Genomic DNA, 23,215 nt, shown 5'->3' on the forward strand with positions numbered 1-23,215 from the left:
CTTGTGTCATCTCTATTCCCTTTCATTTTCCTAATCAACGGAAATAACCCCCTTCAGTGATAATAAAGCTCGTAGATGCTAAAATATTGTGTACAATGGTGAAAAAAACGAATGCGGTTCCTCCAGTGAGGTGCATACCTTGCTCGTCTGCCCTACGATCACCTTTACGAGTAAGGATATGTTGCTCATTCCAGGATGCCCAACAGGTGTAGTGGAGTTTAAGGTGGCTTTTTAGTGCTTCAGCGCGATTCCGATACGGTATTCCAAAGGCGACGCATCGATAAACCAAACGCGCACAGTTGGAAATCCTCGGAGTTGATAAGAATGCGAGTTCGGTACGGAGAGATTGACAGGCGATGTGGATAAAACTAAGTGATAGGACATGGCGTTAACTCATACGTGATGTTGTTGGTAGACACATACCAGATATAACATCCCTCGAATCGATATATCATATATATGACCTGCTTACAAAAAAAACCGGGCTCGTTATAAGGCAGCGTTCATGAGCAAAACATAGAGCACGCACGGTCCTTACACTATCATTCCATCCATATCAACGTTGGTATTGTCAACCAGATCTTCAGTTCCTGCCGCGGATACTTAACGGTGAGGAGTGGGTCGGAATCATTGAATGTAGCATCGAAATGGCAGTCGACAGCGGGTCTTTGAGTGCACGGAGTTGATACTATTATGGATACAGCGCTGAAAATGGATGCGGCAAGGGAAGATGTACAGAATTGCCGTCGCCGAACGAGTTCATTGTTTGTACCTCTTTACACGTGTGTTTTTTCTTTTCTTTACTGATCTCGGTGGTTAACGTTTTAACGGCTGTACCTTCAGTAGCACAAGTTTATGACCCGGCCCTTTGTGCCGAGTTTTTGCATGTTTATACACCTGCTTGACTTGCACTCAGCCTTCAGCTTATAGGGGGTCTGCAGGTAGGGAACAGCAAGAATCATCCATGGGGGAAAAGTTTGTGTCCCTATCCATGTCACAGGTGTGACCTGTTCTGTGAACCTGTGGAAAAACCACTATATCTTGTGTCAGAGGTATAACCCATTCTGCAAGCCTGTTATTACCCATAGGAAAAAGTATAGTAGGGATGGACTTGTACAGGGTGGCTGACCCCATTCCAGCTCCATCCCACCAACCTAACTTTCCTATCTGTGGGTATGGCCCTGCTCTATTCTATGTCACAGGTGTGAGTTACAGGTTTTGACCTGAAAAAGTATAAATGTATTCTGTACCAAATCAGTACATGTTGGATGGCATGAATAGCAGGTAGAACTGGTACAGGACTTTGTACAGGTGGCTGACCCCATTCCACCCCTGTCCCATGCACAGAAAAACCTGCAACCTGTGGGAAAACCTACCAAGTTGGTACAGTTCAAGAAGGGAAGGGGAAGGGCCAAAGAAACAGAACTGAACAGTGAGAGATGACAATTATTATAAAAAAGGAGTGTGGGAACATAGAAATTACCTAATAACAGCTGAATATAGATGTCAGTCACAGTAGGAATCAACAGAAACATAAAAAGTACTATGGTAAGGTAGACGACATTAATAATTCACCAACCCACATGATCAAGTGTGATGACCCTTTTATATCCAAGTCCCGTACTTTTACCTCTTCCACCACTATTGTTTGTCGACCAGATACAAAATGTTAAATTTGCTTCTGGAGATCTATAGAGTTGAGTCAGAACAGTAAGTTGTGTCAAAAAAATCAATTAAAGGTTCTGATCTTGGCCTCCTGATACAGTTTTTAGCCCAGCATGGTGATTTCTGATGCCAGCCACAACAAAAGCACACCTTACACATCATGCCAACCTTGGAGGACCTGGAAAAGTGGTTCAGAGAAGAGATGAATGTGTCTTGGAGATCTCCAATGACTATTTGGAGGATTTTGAGGAATTGGGGCACTGGTAAACTTTCATAAGCCTTAGAAACCATGGCTAAATTCATTAAAAGTATATCAGAGACTTGAGATTAAATTGCAATGTCATACCACTTTGGAAGCAGCTATATAGTACTATTTAGCATGATTCTCCAGAAGAACTTTAGTGAAAACAATGTGTAGTGAAGTAGAAAGATGAAAGGGCATTGAGTGGGCACCCCGATTACCCGATTTGGTGAAACGGTGACGCGTGACGGATGCCACGTGGGGTTGGTCGTCTACTGTACCTCAGACTCAGAGGGAGGGGACTCGTGCACATGGCAAATTTCAATCTCCGCTTTAATTTACCCCGGTCCTGTCGCATAGATCATTTTTTCAAGATAATCGCGACACTTCTCCCATAATATAAGGAAATTCTCCCATAATATAAGGATTCTCCCATAATATAAGGATCATCAGTCATTCTCGTGACTTGTTGGTTCTGGTTTAATTCTCCAAATCAGTGAGCTTTCTGTCAATTTTCAAGTCAACTTCAGCTCACTCGCGAGAAACTTGGAACAGGTGTTGTTCAGAGATAGAAGCTAATGAATTGTATCCTTGCGGTGCCTAGTAATGGCTATAGTCAAAGCGGGGTAAGAGGTTCTATCCTCTGCTTGTGAAGTGCACGTGACGCCAGCGCTTGGCGCCAAATGTGAATTCGATAGGATGACAGGATGACGGGGTCATGCATCGTAGAAATGACGTCACGCGATTGGTCAATATAAATACATCGACCTCACCTCTTCCATGCATCCATGTCCTCCGTCCGTACCACTCCTGCTAGCGAAAAGTCTATTTATTTCGACGCTCCCATCGCCCATTTTCACATGCAGTCCCTAGACCCAGAAAAACCTATTCCCAAGCCAGACGCTTCTGAACCTGGCGCAGGTGATCTCTCAAGAGAGCCCACCGTCGCAATTGGTGGTCTCACTGCTCGCAAACCCGCCGGAAACGTTACGAATGGGGACGGTCTTCATCGTGAGGAAGACGTACTAGAAGACGTTTCACCAGTAGGCGAGAACATCGCTGCACATCCCAACGGTTCAGAAGGATGGCTACCGGCCGAAGACGTTCCAACGGAATCTAACCCCGCCAAAGATGCATCCAAACCAGCTCGTGCTTCTTCCGTGCTTCGAAAGAAACGCCGGTCTGCCTCCGTGGCCTCGCGAGCCTCAGCTTCCGCCACTTCTCTTCACCGGCACCGATCTTTGGGAGCTGGGAGCACCCGCTCTGTGTCGAAGAGCACATTCATGAATGCGGATGGAAAACCTATCAATGGGTCTACCTTCATCAATGGTGCCGGCACCACAGGGCCGGCTTCAAATGCTATTGCAGATGAGAGCTTGCATCAGAGACACGCTACCGCGGATAGTTCTTTGCGCTCTAAGCAAAGGTCGAAAATCGAAAAACTGGAAGGTGAGTCTTGCATATGCCGTATGTTTTCGGACTCATTGCTCATCTGTGTGTCTTTACAGCTAAAGATGGCAAACTCCTCTCCAAGATTATCAAGAAAGAAGGAAAAGTCGAGAAGCAGGCGTTGGGTGTGGCGATCAATGAGCTCGCGGAACTGCAGAAGATTCAACAGGCCGCAGTCAAGGTATGTCTCCTTGAAGTATCTCGGCCTCTGTCTCACAACTATTACCTTCGATTATAACAGCGAGAAGCCAAAAGCCACACCCAACACACCAAAGCCGTAGCAGCGTTTACGAAGGCAGAAGCCGCTTACCTTGAAGCTCGGACTAAATTCGAAACAGCTCAAGCATTGATGAACGCTGAGCAGGAGAATTTGGAAATCGCGAGGAACGCGGCGATGGAAGCTACGGCTAAGATGCAAGAGAAGAGTCAAGAAGTTGACTCGTTGAGGCAGACATTTGGAGTGGATGAGAGGGAGAGGGCTGTCAAAATTGGTGAGCTCAGCCGTTCGACGAGCAAAAGGAAATCTTGGTTCTAAACCGGTGGACTGTCTTCAATATCTTGGTCATTTTCTTTTGGGCATTCTTTCTATTCTTTGTCTATTCTTTCATCACTGTACATTACAATCGTCTTCGATGTTTCTATGATACTTAGCTGTATTCATTGTAAATTCGCGCTTCTATGGATTATTTCATTCGGCTCTACATATCGCCGTATCATTCGTGTAATAGCAAGTAACGCTCCCCAGGAGCCTGCATGGCGTTATATTTTGTGGACGAACCAGGATGATCAGGTGCCGTGACGAACACCCTAAGTATCAGAGAGTAGTATGGGTCTCAGAATTTGCAAAGTTGGGCTCTGTTGAGGCATTAAGAAAGTATTTTCTGAGGCCTCAACGGAGTCTAAATCAGAGTATCTATCTATATACAAGTTCCATTGGTAACGGGCTGATGGCTTAGATTCTATGCATCGACAGTTATTCGACAGACTCCATGTGTAAAGACCGTGACAATCCCCATTTTTTATACCGTGAACTTCTCACAGAGAAGACATGGTATGGGACGACGGCGGTTAACGTTAAACCGCCACAACCATCCCCCACAAAAAGAGATGGACGTACGGTTATGGATATATGGATTATGGTTTGGGATATGGTTTATGAAATTCAAGCACCTCGGTGCAAAGAGATAGCAGATGCCCTGGAAGAAAGGCGCGAATCACGACAAAAGAACGCTTAGAACAGAAAACCTCCACACGCAAGCTACACAAAACATCGACAGCGCCGTAACAGGCACCATCCAGAACTCGAACAGAAGTCAACTGGCGCAGAATGCGCCCGTGCGTCTTAGTACTAGACTACTTGTATCACGGTAAACTATAGAAACAAAAAAAAAACAAACTTCTCACAGACCTACTGTAGTACTCATCGTCTGATTCGTCTATCAACGTAAGCGCGCCCACAAATGCTTCCGTCCTTCCCTTGCTTCTGGCTGCATTCTGAGAGTGCACGGGCCCAAGTCCCTATTCAAGACGTTCATCTTCCAACCAATCCCCTCAAGTCCCATCTGGCCCAAGGGATATGACCGAAAAGATCTGTGGACCATGCATGTACGCCAGTCCCGCGTCTTCCATTTCTGAATGGCATTGTGCGCGACACTATAAATGTAGTTCTTACTGATCGCAGATCGTGCTCCCTATCATCATTTGGTTCGGCTGATGATACAGCAGGACATACCATTGAAGTGACATAGCGAGGTATAGATGCGGATTAGATGCATTAAGGACTGCTGCAGTCCCGTCGTCAATAACGATACACCACACATGTAGATGGTTCCAGATGTCTCGACATCAGTAATCCCGTCGATAATTAATATAAAGCGGATGGCAGAGTGTTGGGATTCGATAGAATTAGGACAGTATTCAAACTCGTCGCACTGGCAGTGCGAGTATAATTGGATTCACTTTTCGCCGACTCGAACACCTTTGGACGCGCGCCGGGCGTCGACAATCAAATTTAATCCAGGAAACAGGGCAGCGGCCTCGCCTTGGCATAACTCCAAGAGTTGCTGGAGAGCCCATAAGGTTCACAAGTTAACTAGAGGCAAGCGAGAACTGAGAGTGTGATTGCGAAATGTTATCCTCACTGGGAGGTCTGACTACCATCCACAAAGCCCTCCGAAGGTTCCCGTATTCATAGACACAAGATCGTAGAATCCGATGATAAAGCTGATGGTTGGGATACGAAAGTGAAAAATGGGTGACTTTCTCCAACCCCAATCTTGTGTAACAAGTCCAAGATGTGTCAATGGTCCTCCCGACTGAGATGAATTTATGTCCAGGATATCTTTCAATATCAATTCACACAGCGAAACCGCCCAAGGCCAATCAAGAAGGGCTCCGAATGGAAAAATAAAATAGTGATGAGATATGTAGCTCCGGTCGGCAAAATAAGAGAAAGTCGAGGGGAAGCGCGGGAGACAGTCTCTTCCGAGTCTTCACTTCAATATGTTCGTCGACGCGATCGATAATGACGGGTCGTACAAGGAGGAGCTAGTGGCTCGGGTCTACCTGAGCACGAAGTTTTTTCTGTTAATGTCCTAATCTGACTCCCCTTTAATCCGAGTATCGAGTGGATGTCGATGAGGGGTGCTATTAGGGGCTGAAGGGCGTTGAAGTAGCATTGAATGGATCGAACTTGTCCCGAGTGGAATCCTTGAGAACAACGCTGCTAGTTGAATATACCTTTCAGAAAGCGCTTGCGGGCTCTTCCTGCTCCAGAAGTACCATATACTATACTCCTATTTCTATTGAACCAGTCTAATAGTATTAGTAACAACGATAGATTATCGTTCCATTTGCTTATAATCTGAAAAATCACCAAAAACCTCCCGCTCGCCGACTGTAATTAGTTCCTGCCTATCAACGTAGAGTGCGCTCACTACTTCTTTCTCAATCCACTTTTGATCTTCACCTGCTTCTTTCGCGACGGGAGTAAGAGTGTAGTGGATTGACAACGCAGAAAGAGCTCCTCCATAAGCATGCGAGATTCCTGTGATATAAAGTAGTAAGAACAATACTCGGTATATCAATAAATAAAATAGAACACACCAGTATCGATGATGATAATTTTCCCGTCACATCTTGACACGATTCCCTACGAGGCAGAACATAAATTACTCGTCAATACCGGTACCAACGAACTCACCTGGAAATCAGGCGTATGTCCCATGACCATCCTCCTTGTCCCGGTCTTCTTCAATACTTCGTCTACATCTTCACACACTTGTTCATCGGGATCCAAAGCCCAACCACGATACCATAATGGGCCATTAGCATCATAGAGAGCGGCTTCTTCTCTGGTTGTGCCTACGCAGGTATGAGACTGCAATCCTTAATATAGCTGAAGAGGACTTTGCGTACCAACAGGAAGTCCAGGATATGGATTCGGCGGATGAGGGGGTGGTTGAGTTCGCCTCTGTAATTTCCTGAGTAACGTAGTCCCTAGTTCGTTGATTTTTGTTGGAAATGGTGTGAGGTCCCCATATGTCGGTGATAATCCACCATGAACGAAGGATACAGCGGAATGTGAAAGAGGAGGTTCTTCTCCTTCCTCGTCTTTCCTGAATGAAGGGGGATAAGGTGTGTTGGGAGCTCCGATTGAAGGATGTAGCGGGAGACGGGAGGTAACGGTGTAGTTGGTAGCCCAGGACCGACCAATTTTGCCTGTCGAAAGCATCTTTTGACGAGCGGAGATGGATCCAAAAGTTTCTATTTCAGTTGGGTAGACGTATCTGAAACCAAAGAATGGGTCATTATGGATTGTAAGAACTACGGGAACGGACTTACCGCCAGTCACCTATATCATGATAACAGATGAGATGAAGTCATGAGAGTCATAGCGTAGCACACACCGATAGCATTCATCCATTCATGGTTCCCTAAATGGCTCAGAACGACACCACCCATGGCGCTAGCTTGCTCTCTCAATTTGTCCATCAATGCAAATAGTTTGATTGTATCGTCGCCCCTGCAAGACATCAATTGCCGATACTTGGAAGTCTCAAGAAACTGACCTATCAATGATATCTCCTGTCTGGACAAAAAAATCCGCATTTCCAGTCCAATTACCAAACTCGTCAACAACGCCAGAGAACTGCAAGACTTTCATGGCATTAGGAAAGTCCCCGTGTAGGTCTCCTACGGCGACAATGTGTCTTGTAAATTGTCTCGGTTCTCTTACAGCTTGGCCTTGAGTATATTGGGAGACCAGTTCCGAGAGAGTCGAGAAATGTGGATGTAGCCGCTGTCGTGTCAATGCATAGACAGAAGTCGAAGAGGTTATTAGGTAGGTTCGAAGTTGGTGATCAGGCCATATGTCAAGGTAATATAGTGATATGAGAACGATGGGCGGGAAGCTAACCAAGAAAAGGCGGTGAAGAGAAGGCATTCCCGACGTGGAGTTCAAATTCCCAAGTTGCAACTCTCGAAAAACTTTTCTCACACTCGAGCGGCGTGACACTTCTTTCCATGAACCCCCTTGCTCGTCTGCTCTTCCGGACGACACGGTCAAATTCACGATTACATCTAGAGTGTATTCAAAAGTGTCGCTCTCAAACCGTCCGTGATTTATTTTATCATCGATATTACACGCGTTTGGGCTCGTCATGGTTAGCAAACAGAAGATACCTCAACATCGATGCCAATAGCAAGGTGGACGCGAAACCAGACCCATATTTGCAACAGCCACAGCGACCGAGGTTCCAGAGCAGAAGCGAGATGTACAGAGCAAAGAATAGAGCTCTGTTGATGTATGGTACCGCAGTCGTGTGTTTGTCTGCCTATAGCACGGACCCTGGAATTGAAGTTTTTGTTTTACACAGGTCGTGGCAACGTTAGGCGTGACCTATGCTGCAGTTCCACTTTATCGAATGTTCTGTGCAGCTACCGGTTTTGCCGGAACGCCCAATGTCGGTACAGGTCGGTTCGACCCTGAGCGCCTGGTCCCCGTTGAAGAGGCACGAAGAATAAAAGTACATTTCAACGCGGATAGAAGCGAGCAGCTTCCCTGGAGCTTCAAACCACAACAAAAATATGTCAGTGTGTTACCGGGGGAGACGAGTCTTGCGTTTTACACGGCGAATAATGAGAGCAAACAAGACATTATTGGAATTGCGACTTATAATGTTACACCGGATAGGGTAAGACGCGTACCGCCCTGTTTTGGGACGGATCGATCTCGCCAATTTTTCAATCGATACTTACTTTTTTACTGATCAATTTCTGGCAGGTTGCACCCTACTTTTCCAAAGTTGAATGTTTTTGCTTTGAAGAGCAGAAACTGCTAGCGGGAGAAGAGGTGGACATGCCTCTCCTGTTTTTCATCGACAAAGACATACTCGATGACCCTTCATGTCGGAATGTAGACTCAGTCGTGCTTTCGTACACGTTCTTCCGGTGGGTGGTTTTTTGTCAATCTTTGAAGAGAACTTGCCTCATTATTTGTCCAGGGCAAGGCGAAACAAGTATGGCCAGCTGGAGCCTGATGCAGGGGAGGAGGAAGTACAGGAATCATTAGGTTTTGGGAAGTATGAACATGCACCGAAGGTTGAAGACAGACGCGAAAAAACAAGGAGCGAGTAGACAGTACAACTAGACGCTGAGCGTTAAATGACAAAAAATGATGATCACACGTGGACAGGACCACAGCCATACCAGGCGTGCCAAATATATGAATTTGCGCTCTGAGGAGCTATTGGGATGAGTGACCCTCAGCCTCTGCCTGTGAGAGTCGAAAGCCCACAGTGGGATAACAGAAATCAGCCTTTCATTTCTCCCGCCCTTCTTCAGCAGTTCAAAGCAAGCACTCCTACTCATCACTTTACCACCATCAGCAACGACAGCGACCACGATAACATGCAGGTCGCTCAACAACGTCCCAACACCGGAAATTCCATCAACCACGGCAGGTCCTCCTCATTCTTTTCGTTTCGAAAACAGACCTCGTCGGCCTCGGAAGTTCACCGCTCACCTTCTTTGAACGGTCGTTCACGGCCAGAACAACAACAAGTTCAACAGCAACCAATACAACCACCACCACCCCAACCACAACCTCAAGAGCCATCGACATCATCACCTCCGTTTCAATCTCAATCTCAATCTACAAGCTCGCCTTCACAACCACAACCTCTCCAGCAAGCACAATTGCATCCAGAGATTCGTTCTGTAGTTCAGTTAAATGCCGCTCAAGCCCACAAGATTTACCAAGCTGGTCGTCTTATTCGTCGCGTGGAACGAGATCCCAACGGTCATCGGCCCACGAAGGACGAGGGCTGGACGGAGGTTTGGGCTCAGCTTGGTGGAACGACCCTCAGTATATGGGATATGAAGGCTATAAATGAAGCTAGTCGACAAGGAAAAGAGGTACCCCCTACATATATCAACGTCACCGATGCAGTGCGTGCTATCATCTCGTTTTATTCTTCCTCTCAGTGATCATTTGGTTTCATCAACAGTTTGTGCAAGTTCTGGGTGCCATCACTATCCCGATTCCCGGAAGTGCTACAACTGAACGTCATGAGAATGTTTTGACGCTCAATACCGCCGGGTCCAATCTCTTATTTTTCGCTTGCCCTGATACAACGTCCCTCATTTCATGGGCATCAGCTCTTCGACTCTCTTCATGGGAGAAATCTCGGCTCGAAGAGGTTTACACAGCACATTTGATAAGAATAACGCTTAGTGGTGAGCTCAATCCCTTATGTCCGCAAACCAATACATTCATTAATATCTATCCTAGCGCGAGATATACCCACCACGCTCAATCGAGGGAAACTTGAAGGATGGGTCCGCGTTCGTATTGCTGGTCAAACAGATTGGAAGTCGCTTTGGATGGTCATCCACGAGGCGTCGGATAACCAGCCGGACGAGTTGGGTCGAGTCCCCTCCAACAATGGTCCTGCCGCTCATCCAACCGCGAATACTGCTGCGGGTCGTATGAAAAGGATGTCCAATCTTTTCTCACCCAAGGATCATGGTGCAACAGGCACGGCTTTTCAGAAACCGACCGTGGTGGTATATGCCTCGCCAAAACCAAAAGATAGGAAGAAGCCTATATTGACTGTAAATGATATTACCCAAGCATTTGCAGTGTATCCTGAGCGGCCAGAATTGATCACGAGAAGTACGTTGATCAAGCTCGAGGGGTCGTTAGGTGCTGAGGAGTTGGCTGGAGGCATGCGAGGTCGGCAAGGCTGGTTATTACTTATGCCCCAGTCGGAGGGTAACCTCTCGCCAGCAGCTGAGATGCTTAAGTGGGTTATTGGTAAGTTTACTTCCTTGACACTTTGTTTTACTGGTCTCTAACGATAGCGGCTTCAAAGCTCTTCACGACGCTTTCAAGCTGTATGGGAGACCCCAAGCCTGGACCTGGGATCCTCGAGCCCCGAATTCATTAATGTTTGCCTATCCTGTCGGTCCTCATAAAGATGTGCGCGTCCGGTTTTTTCATTTTACCGTTTTGTTGTTCATTGACTTTACATGATGTTTCGACTTAAGCTTCTCTTCCTAGCGCGCGAGCAAGCTGAGAAGTTTGACCCGCGCGAGGAGCGGACGTCCGTCATTCGTTCCCGGTATATCGATCTCCTGAATGAGACGATGCAGCAATCAGATCCGGCACGACCTCCTCAGCAGCCACAACAACGAGCGCCTGTTGCTAATCCTCCCAGTCGTGGGTACCAACTACCTCCGCTTAGCTTTGACCGGACGGACCAACAGCAGGACAGACATTTGCTCACCCCTATTACCGAGCGCAGCAGTATCTATACGCATGGAATATCTATTTCAGGGGATGCCGCAACGTTGGCAACGAAGCCGTCTATGAAGACCACAAATGGTGACCCTTCTGGTGTTACTGAAGTTATACCTGAGGAGCCGCGCACGCCTCCTGTGGCATCAAATGGAGATAATCCGTTGGACAATGTCATCATTGGCCCTAATGGAAGGCCTAGTATCGATGAGGGTGCATCACCTCCGCCGCCGCCAAACAAAGATGGCTTTGATCGTACTGCCCCTGCCCGTAGCACCACAGGTTCTCAGTACAACGAACCGACGAATATGTCGTTGGCTGTAGAAAAGAGTACAGGAAGATCATCGTTGGACGTTCCCGGCAACGCAAATAATGTCAACGTCATCAGATCAGGTTCTCCCCTTGGTTCTCCCGTTCGTAAACCTGCATCAATACTTTCCAACGGTACTGCAGATCAAAAGCCGCAATCGCCAGGTTCCCCTTCTGTTTCATCTATACCCCTTCGTTCTCCACATTCACCGAGCTTGGGAGGGGGAGGTCCGCTTTTAGAAAGATCAGCTACACCGTCCGGGTCTGTGCTCACATCTCCTTATTCACCTACACCATCCATGAAGCAAGGATCGCCATCACCCACGAAATCGACATTCTCCTTTGCTCCATCGGCCTCCTTTGCAACTGTTTCGCGAAACTCTTCTGCATCTGCTTCTATGGGAGGAACGGCGATGCCAATATCGGCTGGCGCTGCAGCTGTTCCAGCTGGAACTAAGGGAGTTGGTGGACTCTCAAATGAAGCAGGTGCGCTGCATTATATGCAACATGGTGGTGGTGGTGGTGGTGGAAGCGGTGGAAGAATGCCCGCCACGATAGCCGAGACAGACATGGACGGCGACGATGGTGATGATTCATCTGCCGAATTCTCAGGGCCTCCAGGACAAACACAAGATTCGGCAAGGCCTGTCGTAACTGCCATAAACACGGCAGGACGACCCTCCTATGCAGATTCAGTTTCCCCTGTCGTGAGACAGGGAACTCCTATGGCTTTCGTGGAGAGAGCTGGAGGCGGAATGAATGACAGGCCAAATCCGTCGGGAAGTGCGGAATCTCCGCCGATCGTCAACGCTGCCAGTGCCAACAGCTCGCCGTCCCGACCAGGGGTACTCGGACGTAAACCTTCCGGAGCACGTGCGCAGGCGAATAATAGCCGCATGAATATAACAGGAAACGTGGAATCTGTAACATCTTCGTCGGCTACTCATCCTCAACCACAACGTCGCCCGCCTCAAGCTATACAAGAAGAAATGGACGAAGATACTCACACCACCACCAGTGCTCCTCTAAATGTCTCATCGCCGAAAAAAGACCTTTCTAGGTCGATGACTGTGACAACGGATGATTCTAGTTTGGATGTTTTGGCCGCGTTGTCGTATCTTGACGTGACAGATCCCTCCCAAGACCAATTTGGCGTTGAGAAACTGGAAGAACCAGTAGCCGTTAAACCAGTGCAGCCGTTGAGAACAAACCGAACGTCGTCTGCGTCACCACCGCCAGCTCAATTACCTGGGCCCGTCAAGTCATCATTCGCGCCTTCGAATAAGGCAGCAGAAAGGAAAGCGAAAGTCCAAGCGCAACAGGCTGCCGCCGCCGCCGCTGCTAGTCGACCTGGAAGAGCTGCAAATGGGAAACGAAAGATGAGATCGGCGAAAGCGTATGCAGGCGCTTGGAGTAGTGATGAGGAAGAGGACGAAGAGGACGAGGACGAGGAAGAGGGCAATGAAGAAGTCGATTCTGATGGAGAACCAACATCAAAACCTGCATCGGGGATGAACTCTTCAAACACCTCCGTTAAACCTCCCCTTGAGGGTGGAGATCCTTATGATTCTTTCCATCAACAGCAAGGTCCTGCACACCTCCGGCCAGCACGAAATCTACCTCAGATCCCTGCTGGCCGCTCTCAGGGTAAGTATAGCTTGGAATCCTGTGAGTCGACGCTAATATTGATCTAGATGAACCTTTACCTCCTCGCCGTTCGCAATTGGAACCCCAGTATACCCAACATGCTCAGATGTCTCCGCAACAATATCCACAGATACCAAGGAGCAATTACTTTGAAGATAATACCCCCATTCGCACACAAGAACATCCACAACCAGGAGCTGCTCGTCAGCAAAACATATGGAGTCACGTTCTCGATCCTGGACACACGCCTGGCGAAGCATCTCCCTCCAATACTCGCGATACATTTGTGCAAATAGAGCCGCCATCACAGACGATGACCAAGGCCTTTACGCCACAGGGACTTCTTTCGGCTGGCATCCAGGACAAACAGGGTCGCTCGGCTAAACGCCAGGAAGAGCTCGCTCGCGAGAGTGGTGCTTCACTCATTAACGTGCCCAATAAACCTCCTCCACCTCAGACTGGGTTGCTTGGCGCTATAACTGCTCATGAACGCGAGCGTAAACGCGATGGAGGTGTTGGCGCTGCGTTGACGGAACGTGAACGGGAGAGAAGGCTCGCAGAAGAGAGGCAGAGACGGTTCGATGATGCTCAACGGCAACAGCTTGATCAGATGCAGCAAGGTGGATCAATGTATGGAAATCAGTTTGGCATGAACCCAATGATGATGGGGATGGGGATGAACCCTATGTCAATGATGGGGATGAACCCTATGATGACTGGAGGTATGAACCCAATGATGACTGGTGGGGGTATGAACCCAATGATGTCCCAGTATGGGATGATGGGTGGGCTCAACCCCCAGCACATGTATGCGGCACAACAAGCTGCTGCTCAAGCCTACCAGCAAGCTATGATGGCATTCTCGACCGCTGGTTCTCAACCCGGTGGTGATGGTCCGAACGGGAATATGAATGGTGGTTCGCCTTCTCTCAACCCAATGATGGCCGGTGGCAACATGATGGGAGGTATGGGAGGAATGGGAGTGGGTTTTGACCCACGAATGTCGATGATGATGGTGAACCCAATGAGCATGCAAATGACGGGCATGTCGCAATTCGATCCGCGTTTCCCTCCACAAAACACTGGTGGTACACCCTCTCCGATGAACGAATTACCTTCCTCACTTCTGCCACTTGGAGGACTCGGTGGCAATCCTGCCCCTGGATCTAGCTCACCAGCTCGACACGGATCGCCTTTAGCACGGCCAAACGATACACCTGACAGTGGTGCTCGTGGATCTAGGCCGACCAGTCCAAAGCCTCAATGAAATCGATGCGCAGCTGTCCTAAAAGTATAATGTAGATGAATACCGGATATGTTGTAAAGCTCACACCATACTTTACTCACTCACTCCTTTGCTCTTTTTCTTTTCGTCATCTGAAGAATCATCTTGGATCTGGGCGTCGAAACATCGAACTCTGATTTTTCATCTTGAGTTATATCATCTATGAACTGGAATTTTCTCTTTACTCTATGCATCATACTTGTTACATTTTTAACTTGATTATCATTATAAATTTCGTAAGATCCGCTGTGAAGAAGCGTCCGAGTGACTTTGCCGCAGTTGAGCTTCTACCGTCGCCTGCGCTTACTTCACTCCTCATGCCTTTCCACCACCACTTAAAAGGTGCAAGACTATTGAGCAGCTGAATGTTGTCCTTTTCCTGCTGCAAAAGAGATGCCACCTCTTCCCGCCTTCTGCCAAACTCTAATCGACGGAGGATCACTTCACGGAGAGTTACACATTGAAGAAGTCAAGTATTATGTCACAAAGGAATTGGACCTGGACAAGCAGAAGTTAGATCAGTTTCTAAAGCTCAGTCCAGGCCCTCTTGGAGTCTCTCCTGGGTATAGCGAAGTAACGAAATCTATCAATGCTATTGCCATCGTTGGCGGAAAGTTCTGTTTGGTAGTGGAATTCGAGGAGAAACAGAGGAGGCTGCGTCATAAGCGGGGCCGTTGCCGTCGTCGGTCAGGTAACGGTGACCGTTCAGAGGAGTCTGAAGAATCGGATGGGTCCAAGGAGCTTTCACCCCAGCGAAAGCTGTTGCAACGCGTTTTTGAACATCCAGCTGGGTTGTTTGCGTTTGACCTCGCGCCGCTGGCCTTGAATCTCTATGCCGACCTCAATCTCGTGGTTCATACTGGCATCGACATCCAGTCAGCGCAGTTCGAGCCTCCTGAAGATGAAAAGGAACCTCAGAAAGGGAAACCTGACAACCGACGCAAGAACCCTCTGGATGCGATTATTGCATGTGTTGGGAATGCGGTCAAAGTGCTTGAAAGGAACGTCACCTCGGCTTTCATGGACCTCACATACAACTCAAGAGCTCAGCGCAACGACCTTAATAAATCGGCCTTGAATGACATGATGATGCGAGCATGGGTTTCACGCTTTCTAGCCACCTTTAAGAACGGGCCTCAAACTTTTGATGTCGTACCACGAGTGGATCTTCGTCGTATGACGGTGGATGTAAGCTCCCTTCTATCTTGGTTTGATAATCGAGCGTTGCATGTCTAACTGACACGTTTCGTTTTCATTTCAGCAACTGGCCATGCTATCCAAGTTAGCGGGGGATGCCTTCCGACTCGATTCTTTAAAACCGATGCAGACAGTGCATCAGTTCTCTGGCTCATCACCTGATGCTGAGAATCCAGATCATGTTCACGTCAGAAGTGAAGTCTACAAGAACAAACTTCGGAAAGAACAGGTACGATATCGAATTACTTGACTCTTGACAAAGTTACCCTCTAACGGACGTTAGATCCTCAAAGTCGGTGTCAAAACTGCGCAGGGCGCCCGGTACAATGTGGCCAGCGCAACCGCTGGAGTTTTAGGTCGAGAGGTGGAGATTTCAAAAGGGAAAATTTCCAAAAATGTTGAGATCACCGACATCGTCTCCATCGGACGTGACGGTCCAACCAGAGCAGATCAACAACGAGCCGAAATGATCCTGCGAATTCTACAAGGTACAGCTACTGAAATTCTCGAAAACTCGTGGATAAGCAATATTTGGTTTCCCCCGAGTGATGGTAATCTGACCTGGCCAGACTTTTGGTCGGCTAAGGCTGCCAAATCTCCGACTCTTGATTCATCTTCCTCTTTCAACCCCTCGCAGAGACGTGCTATTGAGAAAATGCTGTCTCCATCCGACGATCATCGAGCGGTCCTTATCCAGGGGCCCCCGGGGACAGGGAAGACGTCTGTAATCGCAAAATACGTCACAACGGTCATTGACTCGGGTGGTTCTGGGATATGGCTCGTCGCCAAGTCGAACGTGGCTGTGAAAAATATTGCAGAAAAACTAGTGAAAGTGGGCTTTTTGCGGTGGAAGCTTCTGGTTTCTCAGGACTTTCAGTTTGGCTGGTACGGAATACTCCTTTTCAATTGACACAGGACTCATTGCACCGGTCGTTAGGCACGAACATCTCTATAATAAAGTCTCCAGTAACGTGATACGTTCCGATAAATTCAAGGAAGTATCTTACAAGGACTTGGTTAACTGCAAGGTCATCCTTTGCACGCTCAGCATGCTCTCCAGCAGGCAGATAACCGTATTCATCCGCAAGGTCCCCATAACAACCTTGGTGGTCGACGAAGCCAGTCAGATTGAAATAGGCGAGTATTTCGCCGCTTTCGAGGTTGCAAAGAGCTTGAGGAAGTTATGCCTGATTGGAGACGACAAACAACGTGAGTCGATTACGTTTTAAGCCGGAATTGTATTTAGCATTCCGAGCAGTGCCACCTTATGGGCAAGAGGACTTGTTGACCCTCCGAAGCATTTTTGAAGTTGAACACCTTCGAAGCAAGATCGAATTCCTAGACACTCAGTGTAAGCACTTTTTTCAGCTCGAGTTTCATCTTGGTTGACGGTTTACTCTTTTTCACTCTGGATTCGTTGTAGACCGTATGCCACCCCAAATTGGACGATTCATTTCGGATCATGTCTATGAAGGCCGTCTCGAATCGAATCCAGAACATCCCATCACTGACAAGGTTTTGGCTTGTCGGCTTGTGGATGTGGACGGTAGGGAAGAATCTAGTGGGTCATCGTTTAAGGTAAAAAATATGAGCTGTGTCATTAAGGCAGATACCCTTGACGCTGAGTCCTTTTGTTGTTCAGAATGCTTCGGAAGCATCAGTCATTCTCAAAATCGCACGACACCTTCAAGAGTCAAACAAACTATTCCGTATTATTACACCGTACGATGGACAGAGGAATTTCATTGAACGAATGATGAAGGAAGCGGACATGGCCTGGGAGGATACTTGTTTCAACGTGGACTCGTTTCAAGGTAAAGATTCGACTTGCTCTCTATCCTTCTCTATCCCAGTCACCTGATTGTTTCTTCAGGGAATGAGGAGGATATCATTATCATCTCCCTCGTTCGGTCCCGATCGGTTGGATTCTTGAAAAATCTTCGCCGGACCAATGTCATGCTCAGTCGGTGCAAGGAGGGGATGCTCGTTGTGACGAGCCGTGCCTTCCTATCAAATATCGGTTCTGATTCTTTGGTTGGAGACCTGATGAGGACACTGGAAGGCAGAATGGGACCAAAGGCGTGGCTAACCCAGGAGGAAATTAATTCAGGCAAATTTTGGGGAGTCTAAATAAGCTGAAGTAACGTGTAACAAACATGTATCTTTGAGGATCATACCCAGTGAAAATCGACAATATTGCTGGTCATTTGCCAGCGATTGTCAGCGATTCGGGTAAGTGCAAGCGAGCGGCAAGCGAAAATATCTGCCACTACGCGGCAATGGTCTGGCAATAGCAAAAATCAGTAGTACAGTACGTACGTCACTATTTGGGCAATAGGACAGATACTTTTCAAGTTAAATAGACTGATTGTTTCTTCTCTTCCCTTGCTGCCCTTGATGTTACTCCCAGAAAGGTAAATTATTGATTTGGTTGCATTTTCAATGCAGGAGAGCTACGTTTATCGAGAGTTTTCATTTTTTGAATTTATTACGACATCACTCACATACATCTTGAAACGTTTATAGTGACGTACGTACTGTACTACTGATTTTTGCTATTGCCAGACCATTGCCGCGTAGTGGCAGATATTTTCGCTTGCGCTTACCCGATAATAGCTGGCAAAGTACCAGTAATATTGTCGATTTTCACTGGGGATCATATCTAAGGTGCCCAAGTCTTTTTAATCTCTTGTGCAGGTGACTAGTGGGGAGTATTGAACATTTACTATGTGCTGTTATTTGAACCACCGTTCATTACACTATCATGTAAGTATGCTATAGCTTGCTAGATGGCTTGAGATTCGCCGAGCATATTGATTGTATGTCTGTCATAGCTCTGAATATTGCAATCTTGAATCTTTCCGTAGATGTATAAGGACTGGAGTTTTTGGACTCGATACCGAACTTGACCATCTCAGGTGCAACAAGGTCTTGTACGAAATCGAAGCAAGTTAAAAGTTGTGATGTGATCGGGTGAAATCGAGTGAGCGACTCACAATTGATACCATAACCATCCTCATAAGCAGCGCCAAATCTAAAATAGATAGATCGTTAGCAGTTGCAAGTCCCCGAAAAGGGAGACTCATTACCCAGTCCCACGAAAGAAATGGCCAGCACTCAGTCCACTTGTACTTAAACGCCATTCCTGGCTACGACTGAATAACACATCGTCGAACAGTTCCGCACGTTCACCTCCTCGCAACATGTTCTGTAGTCCGAGCAAGTGGCGATCAATCCCTCGTCCTGTAGCTGCCTCCCGCGTCAACCTAGTATGCGTCTGGATCGCGCGTTTTAAGAGAACGTATTTCGATTCTGTCTGGAAAAATAGATCTCGCATTGAGGCTGGCCCTGTTGGTGATAACAAAAAAATATACGAACATTGACAAGGGAATCGTCCATCGCTAAAACGAAAGCTCGGCTATCGGTTGAAAGCGTTCTTATCGTTTCTGTCCGACCTTTGTCAAACATTCTGGTCAATGCTGTTTCATACGTTGCAGTGAAGGTACCGCGAGTCCGATACCAAGCGAGCTGGAGTGCAATTTGGACATAGGCGTCTGGGCTTAGTTCCGCTGCAGGACCCATTATTGAGAGCCTAGAGGTTAGCGAAGGATTTCGTACGTACCTTGACCTTTGATCCAATCGGAACCGTAGTGCTCAAACCACAACACACTATTATCCGAGTTTTCAATCAGCTTCACGGCATTCGTGCGAGCTTTCTCGCAGGCTGATGAAATTTCAAAATCGATTTCCCAATCTAGTCGTGCCCATCCTGAAACCGATAACGGTTGGCTTTGTGACTGACTTGATATAAAATCCTGATCAACACCTTGGACGATGGAGAATTCAGCGACCATACTTGGTATCAAAGCGTCACAAAAAGAATGTTCCCCCATTATACCTGCTCGGCCAGAGGGATCAACGATCAAGGTATAAGGTTTGTCAAAGAAACGATTGGAGACGTTGGAGGGTACTGAGCGGATGAAGTGGAGGTGTGAGTCTAAACCTTGCTGAGTTGTCCTGGAAGGAGGAGGCAGCGTGCTCAAGGAATTTGACAAGATTGTGTAGGTCTCAGAATCCAGAGAGAGAGACATGACAGAACTGACTATCGCACGATGAGTATCGCGGTTTTTTTGGGAGAGGGAGAATAGGTGATCCAAATTCTGGTCGAGTTTAGCGTAGGTAAACGAGAGATAGAGAGAAGTAACCCTACCGAGGCCCAGGAGTCTCTATCATCCGAAGATAGAACTCCGATTGGAGGAGCAGTTCCAGGTCTGGTACGGGCGTCGTTGACGATAGCATGGAGCCTGGTAAGAATCACTTCCGGGCGGCACAGGACTGGATTCTTCGTGGTCGACTGTGGTTCATATACACGTAGCGAGTAGAACCAGTCGTTTACGACAACGGTGATGCTTTGAGCAGAAGGATCGGAAATTGGAGCTATGGGTGAAAGGATATCACAATTATGTTTGGGTATACGAGCCAGATTGAACATCTTGGCCAGATTCTCCTGTAACCAGATACCTAGTTTTGACAATCAATATACGCCGTTACATTAAATGTATCAGGATTCTGCATACCGGTACGTGTAGCGTCTGGATAACATTCTTGTCTGACGAAAGGTTAATTACGTCCCATGCCTCAGAAGTTCGCTCACTTGTCTTTGAACTCTAGTGTGCGGTGAACCAACCATGCTGCCCGCTGCATCTGCCATTCGGTATGGCCCGTCCCAACGACGGCAGGAGGTGTATATTGATCATCGTCGTGAAGGGCAAGCCACCAGTTCGAGTTTATAAGCAGGGGTGCTCTCCATTCTAAATAGGTTTTGAGCCAAAAATTGTCATCTAACCAATTGCTGGGTGAGTGTCGGTCTAGCTCTACGAGCTTATCAGTCAAGAACGAAAAATGGAACACGCATTTGCGCACCAACAAGCCGCTCTTGGCAAACCTTCCCGATCCCGGAAAATAAGTCGTCGGCCCATTTGACGCGAAGGGCAAACGCGTCCTTGAAAGGTTTCCCTTCACGAGCAGCTTCCTCCTGCAGAAAAGGTTCCAGAGATTTCAGATATTTATCGAGTGTTTTCCGTAAGTCTGGCACAGGCAGACGAGGTAAAAGTGGTCTCGATACTGGTGCATTGACCCCGCCTGGGGGAAACGCTGAACGGTTACGTCGTACGTGAAACATGGGTCGCATCTTCAAGTTAGTTTGAGAGGAGATTTTAAGAATGGTCCATCTGTGCATCGCTATCGCATTTTATAGAAGGAGAAAATCGGAGAGGAACGATATGTGCGGAAGACCATTAGGTGATGCCGTTGACGCGGAACGGGCGGTTCCCTCCTTGACAAGCTACCATCACGATGTCTACTGTAGCCGAAGCCTCAAGCTCAAAAGCTAGTGCTCCTCTCGGCAAGGTGAAAGATGACCAGGACATCGAGAAATTACTCTCAAGGGAAGCGTCAGCTTTTCAGCGGGAATTAGAGGTGGAACGGATTTTGAAAGCGTTCAAGCTCAAGTGAGTCTCCCCACTATGTCACTGATAATATCTTTCTGATCATTATTCGTTGTAGTCCGTATGATATCTTAGATATAGATGAGTCCAGTACTCAGGAAGACGTGAAGAGGAAGTATCGACAAATATCTCTATGTGCGTACATTGGTTATACCTCCTGCCCTTGCGGGGATTGCTGACATCCGAAGAAAAGTTATTCACCCAGACAAGACTCCCCATGAACGAGCTCCAGAAGCGTTCGACCTCCTCAAGAAGGTCTCACTAGTCTATTCATCAGTCGCCGAAGTTTAATCATGTTCTTTACCAGGCCGAATCTGAACTCTCCGAAACGACAAAGCGGGAAGAGCTTGATGCTGTAATCAATCAAGCCCGTATCATGGTCCTGAAAGCTCTTTCCCTCCCATCGTCAACACAAGCAGATAGTCCCCAGCTCAAGGACCTTGAACCTTCCTTCAAAGTCCGTTTACGAGCTCAGAGCAAAGAACTACTCATCGACGAAGAACTCCGACGGAGAAAGTGAGCTCCTTCGATTCGTTATCCCGCTTGTAGAGCCTCATCTCTGCCATGCCGTAGAGCAATCAAGATGAACTTAGCAAACGAAGGTTTAGAGGCCCGCAAGAAGGACGAGGAAGTCGCCTCCAGAAAACGGAAAGCTGAGGACGAAAAACAATGGGAAGGTGTGCTCACGTTCTTTTCACTCGCTTTACTTGCGTTCGGTTGATCCGTCGCCCAAACAGAGGGTCGTGAGCAACGCGTGGACAGCTGGCGAAGCTTCGCAAGCACCAAGAAGAAGAAGAAGGCCAAGACCGTCATCTTAGGATGAAGATATTATTGTTGTATTTCTCCTTTCTCCGCTGGATCTTATTCAGGGTGCAAATTCCATCACAACCTCGCGTGTTAACCGTTGTTTGTGATTTCTCCTGTCTTCTCACTTTCTCTGATTGATTACAATAGGTCTTGTCCGCTTCCCGTGAGATGTGCATAGCGTTTCAATTAATGACATAGTGTTTATGACAACCCGAGATCGACTCAAGAACGTCCTTGCTATACCCGTCAGGATTTTGTTACATGCGTATGCATTTGTTTTAAACAGAGTGCAGATCAAAACTTAATGGCTGGCAACGGATCACACAACTGGAGTACGTGCTGAGGGCTGAGGGCTTGACTTTAGGCCAATTTTAGGTGTTGATCGTTGAATCGTTGATCGTTCGCCTGCAGATGTAATTGACATATCGTACGGCGTAATAGAGCAACAATTCGAGTCTCACCATCGATCCCGCGTAGCATATATAAGTAGTGAATGAGTTCTGAACCAATCTGCTTGCGATCCAATTCGTGGAATCGGACGATAGGCTTCGATCGACCCAGTTCACTTCCCAAGACAGATACACGTCGAGGCTATATTGACTTTGGTGACTTTGGTACGTCCCTCATTATTGCTATTTCGAAAATAGTTGGCGCGGCTCCCACGGACGATCCCCAGCCGCACATCTGGTACAAAATCTTCGAGACATGATAACTCACTCAGATTTCATCCGTTTGCCTTAATTCTTACATATTCTTGACGGCGTAACTCAGGGCTAGTGCAGCATACAATAAATTCCACGTAACGTATAATTCCGACATCTCTGAAAAATCCAAACATATATGCAAGAAAACATAAGAATGAGCAAAATGGTGGATTGGTGACTGCATAAAATGAAGCTCTCTTCAGTGTAAGCCAGATGGTTGATAGCGATATGGTGATATTGAGTCGAGTGAAGCGTTGCTGCTGAATTTCATCCAGGTATATGTCTTGTTTCTGACAAATGAGGCCTTTCACAAACTGAGAATACACTAATCAGTGTCAGGCCACCAAAAAACGAAGCTTACTACACACCTTGATAGCTGAACAATTCTTTACTCTCTCTCACACCCTCGCAGCTCATGCATGTTTGCCTTGTACAATAATCCCTTCTGATGTTGAGAAAGAATTCGTTGTTCTTTTTCTGCATCCCGTAGCTTCGCTGATGCTCTGGGTTGAAAAATTCGAGCCCATGAAAGCAAGCGTTTGTCATAAATCATCAGAGAGGTGTTTGCCACGGGTCATGATGGTGGTTGGTGGCAAGGAGAAG

General features: G+C 47.3%; 6 protein-coding genes across 9 annotated transcripts; 4 read left to right on the forward strand and 2 right to left on the reverse strand.

The window, feature by feature from the left end:
• The first annotated feature begins 2,681 nt into the window (after positions 1 to 2,681).
• Positions 2,682 to 4,135, forward strand: E1B28_011150 (uncharacterized protein). The gene is made up of 3 exons (XM_043156150.1): positions 2,682 to 3,355; positions 3,415 to 3,536; positions 3,597 to 4,135. The coding sequence occupies exons 1-3, from the start codon at positions 2,695 to 2,697 to the stop codon at positions 3,888 to 3,890; spliced, it is 1,077 nt and encodes a 358-aa protein (XP_043005935.1). The 5' UTR covers positions 2,682 to 2,694; the 3' UTR covers positions 3,891 to 4,135.
• Positions 4,136 to 6,048: 1,913 nt separating this feature from the next.
• Positions 6,049 to 7,858, reverse strand: E1B28_011151 (uncharacterized protein). The gene is made up of 7 exons (XM_043156151.1): positions 7,426 to 7,858; positions 7,264 to 7,379; positions 7,199 to 7,208; positions 6,773 to 7,143; positions 6,558 to 6,718; positions 6,461 to 6,506; positions 6,049 to 6,401 (listed from the first exon to the last, which is right to left on the reverse strand). The coding sequence occupies exons 1-7, from the start codon at positions 7,797 to 7,799 to the stop codon at positions 6,196 to 6,198; spliced, it is 1,284 nt and encodes a 427-aa protein (XP_043005936.1). The 5' UTR covers positions 7,800 to 7,858; the 3' UTR covers positions 6,049 to 6,195.
• Positions 7,859 to 7,879: 21 nt separating this feature from the next.
• E1B28_011152 (uncharacterized protein) lies at positions 7,880 to 9,061 on the forward strand (the record flags this gene model as incomplete). Its single annotated transcript, XM_043156152.1, has 3 exons — positions 7,880 to 8,176; positions 8,233 to 8,806; positions 8,860 to 9,061. 2 exons carry the CDS (start codon positions 7,880 to 7,882, stop codon positions 8,623 to 8,625), a joined length of 690 nt encoding a protein of 229 aa, XP_043005937.1. The 3' UTR covers positions 8,626 to 8,806; positions 8,860 to 9,061.
• Positions 9,062 to 9,066: 5 nt separating this feature from the next.
• On the forward strand, positions 9,067 to 14,652 carry E1B28_011153 (uncharacterized protein). The gene is made up of 5 exons (XM_043156153.1): positions 9,067 to 10,093; positions 10,149 to 10,673; positions 10,732 to 10,838; positions 10,907 to 13,112; positions 13,160 to 14,652. The coding sequence occupies exons 2-5, from the start codon at positions 10,241 to 10,243 to the stop codon at positions 14,377 to 14,379; spliced, it is 3,966 nt and encodes a 1,321-aa protein (XP_043005938.1). The 5' UTR covers positions 9,067 to 10,093; positions 10,149 to 10,240; the 3' UTR covers positions 14,380 to 14,652.
• A 3,609-nt stretch (positions 14,653 to 18,261) lies between these two features.
• E1B28_011154 (uncharacterized protein) lies at positions 18,262 to 20,903 on the reverse strand. Of its 4 annotated transcripts, none has more exons than XM_043156154.1 (8): positions 20,518 to 20,903; positions 20,249 to 20,468; positions 20,172 to 20,203; positions 19,805 to 20,115; positions 19,217 to 19,754; positions 18,973 to 19,163; positions 18,684 to 18,910; positions 18,262 to 18,628 (listed from the first exon to the last, which is right to left on the reverse strand). In XM_043156154.1, exons 1-8 carry the CDS (start codon positions 20,831 to 20,833, stop codon positions 18,370 to 18,372), a joined length of 2,094 nt encoding a protein of 697 aa, XP_043005939.1. In that variant the 5' UTR covers positions 20,834 to 20,903; the 3' UTR covers positions 18,262 to 18,369. The 4 variants fall into 4 exon arrangements, with proteins under 4 accessions (XP_043005939.1, XP_043005941.1, XP_043005942.1 ...); XM_043156156.1 differs by having other exon boundaries at positions 18,262 to 18,524; positions 18,591 to 18,628; positions 20,172 to 20,468; XM_043156157.1 differs by having other exon boundaries at positions 18,262 to 18,524; positions 18,591 to 18,628; positions 20,249 to 20,903.
• E1B28_011155 (uncharacterized protein) lies at positions 20,885 to 22,381 on the forward strand. The gene is made up of 6 exons (XM_043156158.1): positions 20,885 to 21,104; positions 21,160 to 21,236; positions 21,295 to 21,356; positions 21,409 to 21,617; positions 21,675 to 21,778; positions 21,839 to 22,381. Exons 1-6 carry the CDS (start codon positions 20,950 to 20,952, stop codon positions 21,922 to 21,924), a joined length of 693 nt encoding a protein of 230 aa, XP_043005943.1. The 5' UTR covers positions 20,885 to 20,949; the 3' UTR covers positions 21,925 to 22,381.
• Positions 22,382 to 23,215: the final 834 nt, after the last annotated feature.

The sequence above is a fragment of the Marasmius oreades genome, chromosome 7 (assembly GCF_018924745.1).
Source record: "Marasmius oreades isolate 03SP1 chromosome 7, whole genome shotgun sequence".
In the NCBI taxonomy this organism is placed as follows: Eukaryota; Fungi; Basidiomycota; class Agaricomycetes; order Agaricales; family Marasmiaceae; genus Marasmius; species Marasmius oreades.

Coding starts and splice junctions, on each gene's coding strand:
- E1B28_011150 (XM_043156150.1), top strand. CDS start 2,695: ATGTCCTCCGTCCGTACCACTCCTGCTAGCGAAAAGTCTATTTATTTC. Junction 3,356..3,414: donor GAAAATCGAAAAACTGGAAG/GTGAGTCTTGCA, acceptor GTGTCTTTACAG/CTAAAGATGGCAAACTCCTC. Junction 3,537..3,596: donor TTCAACAGGCCGCAGTCAAG/GTATGTCTCCTT, acceptor CGATTATAACAG/CGAGAAGCCAAAAGCCACAC.
- E1B28_011151 (XM_043156151.1), bottom strand. CDS start 7,799: ATGCCTTCTCTTCACCGCCTTTTCTTGGTTAGCTTCCCGCCCATCGTT. Junction 6,719..6,772: donor ATATCCTGGACTTCCTGTTG/GTACGCAAAGTC, acceptor ATACCTGCGTAG/GCACAACCAGAGAAGAAGCC. Junction 6,402..6,460: donor AATTATCATCATCGATACTG/GTGTGTTCTATT, acceptor TTTATATCACAG/GAATCTCGCATGCTTATGGA.
- E1B28_011153 (XM_043156153.1), top strand. CDS start 10,241: ATGGTCATCCACGAGGCGTCGGATAACCAGCCGGACGAGTTGGGTCGA. Junction 10,839..10,906: donor CTGTCGGTCCTCATAAAGAT/GTGCGCGTCCGG, acceptor TTTCGACTTAAG/CTTCTCTTCCTAGCGCGCGA. Junction 13,113..13,159: donor CCCTGCTGGCCGCTCTCAGG/GTAAGTATAGCT, acceptor ATATTGATCTAG/ATGAACCTTTACCTCCTCGC.
- E1B28_011154 (XM_043156154.1), bottom strand. CDS start 20,833: ATGCACAGATGGACCATTCTTAAAATCTCCTCTCAAACTAACTTGAAG. Junction 20,469..20,517: donor TTGCCAAGAGCGGCTTGTTG/GTGCGCAAATGC, acceptor ATAAGCTCGTAG/AGCTAGACCGACACTCACCC. Junction 18,911..18,972: donor TGGACGATTCCCTTGTCAAT/GTTCGTATATTT, acceptor CTATTTTTCCAG/ACAGAATCGAAATACGTTCT.
- E1B28_011155 (XM_043156158.1), top strand. CDS start 20,950: ATGTCTACTGTAGCCGAAGCCTCAAGCTCAAAAGCTAGTGCTCCTCTC. Junction 21,105..21,159: donor TTGAAAGCGTTCAAGCTCAA/GTGAGTCTCCCC, acceptor TATTCGTTGTAG/TCCGTATGATATCTTAGATA. Junction 21,618..21,674: donor GAAGAACTCCGACGGAGAAA/GTGAGCTCCTTC, acceptor GCCATGCCGTAG/AGCAATCAAGATGAACTTAG.